Source organism: Anoplophora glabripennis, unplaced genomic scaffold, assembly GCF_000390285.2.
Source record: "Anoplophora glabripennis isolate ALB-LARVAE unplaced genomic scaffold, Agla_2.0 scaffold45, whole genome shotgun sequence".
In the NCBI taxonomy this organism is placed as follows: Eukaryota; Metazoa; Arthropoda; class Insecta; order Coleoptera; family Cerambycidae; genus Anoplophora; species Anoplophora glabripennis.
This window is the reverse complement of record NW_019416437.1, coordinates 1,646,532-1,654,214: the sequence shown is the minus strand read 5'-3', so window position 1 is coordinate 1,654,214 and position 7,683 is coordinate 1,646,532. Positions and strand designations below refer to the sequence as shown.

General features: G+C 30.4%; 1 protein-coding gene across 1 annotated transcript in view; it reads left to right on the top strand.

Moving 5' to 3' along the window:
• Positions 1–3,510: 3,510 nt before the first annotated feature.
• The window catches only part of LOC108917093 (glutamate receptor U1-like), a 28,889-nt gene continuing 24,716 nt past the window's right edge, over positions 3,511–7,683 (top strand). Inside the window, exons 1-2 of the mRNA XM_023454558.1 lie at positions 3,511–3,559; positions 4,505–4,677. Of these exons, the coding sequence (XP_023310326.1) occupies positions 3,511–3,559; positions 4,505–4,677 (222 nt within the window). The remainder of the gene's footprint in view (positions 3,560–4,504; positions 4,678–7,683) is intronic.

The following is a 7,683-nucleotide window of genomic DNA, read 5'->3' as shown; positions in this document are numbered from 1 at the left end:
TAATAATAATAATAATAATAATAATAAAAGTCTTTATTCTCTACAATAACAATGAAATTATAAAAACAAACAAAAGACGGCGAGATTCAACAGAGTTGCTGTTCCATGTAACCGCCTAACACGTTAAAGTGTGTGTGTAACATGAACAATATCATAAACACATATATCCACCCACACACAGGCGTGAACTCAATGCTAGACAGCGAATAATATCAAAAGCTAAATTATATAAAAAAAAAATATTAAATTCTGCTCTCAAATATACTGGCCTTGACCTGTCTTCTAAAACTGATAAAGTTACTAGCTGATTTAACTGTAGGAGGTAGGTTGTTATAAATATGTACAGCGTTGTAAGAGAAAGATCTGCGAAATAGAGCAGAGGCATGCATAGGTACGACATAAAGGTCTTTGTAACGAGTTGAACGGCTATGGACATCACTACATTTAATTAGTTTTTCGAATAAATATTAGGGTCTTTTAGACTTATTAATCTTAAAACCAAACATGCCACGTGCAGTTGGAAACGCTCATTTAAATTAAGCCACTTAGACTGTTTAAATGTGTCACTAATGTGGTCATATTTTCGTAATCTATAGGAAAATCTAATACATGCATTTTGCACCTTCTGCAGGCTTTCTTTATCTTTATTCAAAATAGCGGGCCAATAGACTGTGTCACAGTAAGCAATATTACTAAGAATTAGGGAATCACATAATTTTAATTTTACATCTACTGTTAAGTAATCTTTGTGAACATAAAAGGATCGCAATTTAGCATAAGATTTTTGCAATAAAAAATTAACGTGTGTAGAAAACCTAAGATCTCGATCAAAATACACTCCTAAGTTTTTACAGTCATTACTAGGATTCAGAATTGTTCCATTAACAGAAATTTTAAAACGAAAATCATTCGAGATCAAATCTTTATTCTTACCAACAACGAGAAGCTGCGTTTTCGTTCCATTTAAAACTAAACCATGTGCTTGAGACAATATTAAGATATTATTTAAATCACTATTTATTTTTTGAACTGAATTATCCAGGTCACCCAGTGGAAAACGAAAATATAATTGAAAATCATCAGCATATTGATGCGAATGGGCATTTCTAACCGCACCCGGTAGGTCTGCAGTATAGATTGAAAACAGCAAGGGACCAAGCACATTACCCTGTGGGACTCCCACAGTAATATTAATTAAAGTAGAAAAATTTCCACTAAAAACAACTTTTTGACGTCTACCTGACAAATAATTCTCAAAAAAGTTAACAACTCTGTGATCAAGTCCAAAATATTTAAGTTTACAGCATAAAGTAGCATGGTGAATTGTATCGAAAGCCTTGCTATAATCAAGCAACACAAGACACGCATTTTCATTATTATCATATGCTCTATATAACTCATCCGACACATGTAATAGAGCAGTAGAAGTACTATGATGCGTTCGAAATCCTGACTACGTTGATGGTAGAACGTCAAATGCGTCCAAAAAGTGAGCCAACTGTTCATGAACAACCTTTTCCAAAATTTTTGAAAAGGTACAAAGTATGCTAATGGGACGAAAATGTGTTAAATCAGAGGGTTCTGAATTCTTAGGTATAGGGATGACTACAGCATCCTTCCAACAAGATGGAAAAGTAGCTGAGTTCAAGCATTCATTTATAATAAAAGTAATATGATTGAGTAACTGAGGTATAATCAAATTTATCATCTTGCAATTAATTCCATCAACTCCTTTCGCATTAGATTTGATAGTGTTAAGAATTTCCAGTACCCTCTGTGGCGAGACATTATTAAATTTAAATTTTTCAGATATATTAGGCGCTAATTTATCCCTGTAGGTATCAGCAATATAATCATTGTCAACAATAACCGATGGTAACTTGTTAACAAAAAAGTCATTAAATTCCTGAGCGCTTGCAATAAACTGGGAAGAATGTGAATTATTGCTATGGACATTAAGAGATTTCAAGGTCTTCCAAAAAGCTCTAGAATCAGTTGCAAACTTATGCTGTAAATACCCTCTCTTTTCAGATTTAATAGCTGTGTTTACAAAATTCCTAAGATCTTTGTATTCTTTAGAGTAGAGAGAGAGAGAGAGAGAGATATCTCTCATTAAATAAACTGTAAGTCATATTTATTATCTTGTGACACTCTCCATGAATACATAATTTTAAAATGTCAGCATCTGAATAAATGTTAAATTTCACAACCATCCCCGCAAGAAATTGTACGATATCCGTTGACTGCACGAAAAACAGTAAATACCTTAAAAATCAGAAGTACAGGGAACCATTATATCATTCGAAAAAGAACAAAATTATTCATCAGGTTGTGCAAAAATATACAGGGTGTTCCACTTACAATAAATAAGTTAAGATTTAAAGTTGACTAAATTCGGCATTAAATTTCTATCACCCTGTATGAAATTAAATCATTTTGAAATTATGGCAGGGAAGCTTAGAGTATTAGTTATATCCCCTATAAATTTTATCGCTCTAACTTTATTATTGTAAAATACACATTTTTTGGATTAGGCAGTCCTTTTTTAATTTTTTTTTTTTTTGAAGCCTTTTTGAAACTTCACCTAAAATTGACGTAAATTCAAAATTGCAATAATATGCAGGGTGTTCCGTTTAAAATTATGAAGATGAAGTCAACTTTCGGTATAACCGGAAGCGTTAGGTGGACACCATTATTTTAGTTGAGAAGGGCCGAAAACACTATTGTCCAAATTTTCAAAATTAAAATCGAATATCGAATATAAATCGTAAACTTGGTATGTAATGAAAATATAAAAATACGTTATGTTGATTAAGATTAATGTCAATATTTGAAATTTGAACTGTAATATTACATCAAGTCTTTAAAGAAAACTATATAATATATTGTAGATGTAGAGAAATATACTTATTTTTAACACTATTTCCACAGATATACATATACATACCATTAATAAATAAATCTTTTTTTCAGTTTTTCCATGGTTGAGCCATTCCCTTACTTGGCTATGTCAATGAGAAAAGGAGTATGCAGATTTTAACTAAGAACTTTGGTGTAAAGCGTAAAAAGCGTTATTGTCTTAAATCTGCCTATCTTGACTGCAGGAAACTATGGTAATTCTATATATACAGAATACTGGAATACTCTGTATAAATACATTATTCTTGATTCAACAAATATTTTTGCGTTTACTATTATTAAAAGTTAGTTGCAAGACAATTTAATAAAAAAGTACTCTAAATTAAAGTTCGAATTACAACTCGTTAATAATGTCAGAATATGAAATTTAATTATACTGTACGTACAAATTACATTTTAATTATCTAATAGCATGACTTCCTCCACAAATATAAATCAGGTTTGTTGATATAGATTCCAATTTGTTTCAAGATGTCTTTCATGGCAGTTATTTGGGTAATATTATTGGGGAAATGTGTAGAGTCGTTAAGCCTGAAATGTGAAAATTACTTGACTACGAACAATACACAACTAATAATTGATTACGCCAAAATGAGAAGCATAAAACATGTAGTTATTTTGGAGGAAAATGTTAAACTAGGTAAAAATTTTACTTATCTTCCTATAAAATTAGCTTTAACATTTGATCAATTCTCAAATATTAAGTAGAAGCAGTAAGTAACTAGTTCCTTCATTGTTCACATTTAATGCAGGGTGTGTCTTTATAGATCGTTTTAACTATATACAGTTTATCCCCGAATGGAGTATCGCACTCTTGTAAACTTTTTTATTGTTGAGTTTTCGGGAAAAAGTTATTCTTGATAAAAAGTTTTGCTTATTTTGGGAAGCCATCAAATATACAATAAAACATACAAGATGTTCAAAAAACATCAAAATGTGAAATTTTCCCTAAACAAAGTTAAAAAAATAAAAAAATAATTGATGGAGATAATGGTCATCATTTGGACATTTGTTTAACAATGGGCGAGAAACTGATTGAAATCAGATCCTTTCATCACAATATTTTATTTACTGACGAATTAACAACTAACGGCGTGGTTTCCTTTCAAAATTATAGATACTGAACTAAAGATAATCCAAATTTTCGATTGATAACTAATAGTAAAAAATTTTAAAAAGTAATTTTCTGGTGTGGCATAATGTATCTTAAAATAATTAGTCCTTACTTTTTGGAAGAAAATCTTAATCAAAAATCGTATTTGGAAAATCTCAATAATTTTGTTTTAGCAGAACTAAATGGCGAAAATGTAGAGTTCTCCATTATGTTATTTCTTATGGGGATGCCTAAAGCAAAAAGTGTATTGAAACGATTTTGACGATAACATTGATTTAGTAGTAGTTGTAACTTTGGAAATAGCTTTCTCAAGGTAAAATATCATCCTAGAGAATTATAAGTTGTTACTCTACTTATGCACTGTGGAAATATGTAGGTTCGTGGGTTAATCATAACGATAGGGAAGATTGTCTTTTGCGACGTAGACAAAACTTATTCACTTTCACTCTATTTATTTTTTTTTTGTTTCAGGTTGTAATTTTAAATTACTTAAAAAGAGTGTCATTAAATTCAGTAGTAACAATATATATTTTTCTGTGCATTCATCAATAAATACCACTGAATCTCTTCTGCAAGAGGTAAAATTGAAAGCATGTGTCATAACATTTTACAATGGGGATACTCATGAAGATTTTCTAAATCAGGTAAAAAATTAAATGTATATATTACGAAAATGTTAGACGACTGTCTAAGTTAAAGAACAAAATCTTAAGGTATAGTCGGGTATGCAGTCAAAGCCAACTTGAATGTGTACTGTTTTTATTACTCGAGCTTTCGGAATAAATTATTCTTCCCTCAGGAGAAACTACAATGGAACATATAATTAAATAACAACAAAATATTAAACTGTTTAAAATTTGGAAAAGAATCGAACTTCAAATTTTCATTTTCACACCCTGTATCTTCGTTAATGTAAACTTTTAGACTAAGGTAAGTTATGGCCAATCGCAATATTTTCATGTTAGGACTCTACTGTTGCTCTGTGTCCCATTAGTTTTGGGATACCCTGGTTAGTAGATATTACGTGTAACATGCCAGATTTATTTGTAAAATTTGGATTCTAGAATTACGTCATGAGTGTAGTGAATCAAGCAAGCAATTAATGCTGACAAGCAGAGGTGACCACGAGAAAGCTTTGTCTTTCTTAAAGTAAAACATATTTTTTTATGTATTTTAAGGGTCTTCAAAGAATGTATCCCTTAAAATAAATATGTCTTGACAGTAAACTTCAATCTAAGCTAAAAGCATACTATAAAAATATAAACGAATATTTAGAATGTCTCAGCAAATAATTTCGTTATTTATAAGAAAAATTCAATATACAGGGTGATTGTTTTAATATGATAGCTGGGAGTAATAAAATTTTATAAGCCATTTTTTTTCTGTAATGTCTATTCGATAAATCAAGGTAATAGAAAAACTTGAAACTTTAACACCCAGTATCATATTTAATTTCATGTTTTGGACTAAGGTAAGTTTAGCTAAATTGCGTTATTTTTACGAAAATATTATTGTTAGTTTCTACATCTGCGGACCAAACACCCTCTGTATAACAATGTAACAACATTGTAACCTATTTATACACAATCATTTTTGAGTTAGTTTAATTTGCTACTTGCTATACAGGCTGTCTTATAAAAAACGCCCCAAGCTGTAATTCTGTTAATAGTTGTTCTATTTAAAAAAACAAAAGACTGTTGTTAATGGCTTGACAAATACTACAATCAAGCACTGATTTTATTTTTTTGCCATCATCAGAACGTTAGGCGATTTTCAATTGTTTTTTCTTAAATGTCAAGTTATTTTTTTAGGCCTGTTCGATAGAGTATTTTTTTCTGAAGTCAACGTTATATTACAACTTGATATTTGTTAAATATTTTATGGAAAAAATATTTTTTTACAAAATTTATTAGAGAAATACTATGTCTAATTCACGGCAACTTATGATAAAAATGTAAAATTTGCCATGAAAACAATTAAACTTAGAAGCATTAAATATCACAGACGCGTCATTTCCTAGGCAAAATACGTATCAGTGTCTTGTCAAGTGGTTATTAATTACAAAGAAATTATTGTAACTTAAAAAGTATGAACACTAATAAACTGACCGATATGTTGCAAGTATACTTTCAATGTAATACAAATAGTGCCCAAGCAGAACATCTGTATGCAAATCGGTTTTCAAACAGGGATGTTTCACAGCGACGAAAATTTAAAAGACTTGAAGACATTCTCAGAATGTATGGTGCTTTTAAAAAGTTTAAAAAATCGCAACGCATTTTTAATGGTCCTGTAGAATTAGACATTTTGCTTAGTACTGAGGAAAATCCACAAGCTTCTACCCGAGAAATTGCAAGTAATATTAATTCTTCAAAAGACACAGTACACAAAATTAAAAAAAAAAACACAAATTTAAATCATATATCACAGAAAGTGCAAGTGTTAGAAGATAACGATCGTGTCTGAAGGAAGCAATTTTGCCATTTTTATTTAAATATGATACAACAAGATGCAGGATTTTGGAGAAATTATATGGCCAGATGAGTGTACCTTTAGTATTAATGGCATTTTTAACCGAAATATCCACCGATATTGGAGTCAAGAAAATCCCAAAATAACTGTTGAAACCAATTAGCAACGGAGATTCAGTGTCAATGTTTGGTGCGGTATTCTAGGTAATCGATTCATTGAACCACTTTTCATCGATGGAACTCTATCTCAAGACTCTTGTCAGAAAATCTTGCAAACGTTTTGGATACCTTACCGCTTGCAGAAGTGTATAGCATTTATTTTCAACAAGATGGTGCTCCCCCGCATAATGCTAGAAGAAACACTAATTGATTAAATGCTAATTTTGATGAAAGATGACTGGTCCTGTTCGATGGCTCGGCCGTTCTCCTGACCTCACCCCCGCAGATTTTTGGTTTTGAGGATATCTTAAAGATCAAGTGTTTTTGACACATCCGGAAAATGTAGATATTTTAAGAGAGAGGATTATAAACGTTTGCCGTGAAATACCACCAAACTACGTATGAGGTAGCCAGAAGATGTCAATTATGTATTCAACAAGATGGAAGACAGTTCGAACAATTTTTATAAGGTTTTTTATTGTTACATTTTTGTTTTGTCGTTGATCTGGTATCTATTTGTTTTGCTTTGTTGTTACTTTAGACATAGCATTTCTCTAATAAATTTTATAAAAAAATATTTTTTCAATAAAATATTTAACAAATATCAAGTTGTAATATATCATTGACTAGAGAAAAAAATACTCTATCGATCAGGCCAAAAAAATAATAACTTGACATTTAAGAAAAAACAATTGAAAATCGCCTAACGTTCTGATGATGGCAAAAAAAATAATAAAATCAATGCTCGATTGTAGTATTTGTCAAGCCATTAACAACAGTCTTTTGTTTTTTTAAATAGAACAATTATTAACAGAGTTACAGCTTGGGGCGTTTTTTATAAGACTGCCTGTATATGTTTACAATTGTGTACCTACCTTTGTAACAAATTTTTTATAAAATTTAAATGTGTATTAATGAATACGTGTATTATTTAAAATTACAATATGTTACAGGTAGATACAACATCAAAGAAATTGTCTGCTTTCATATGTAGTTATTTTCTTCCTCTATGATTTCAGG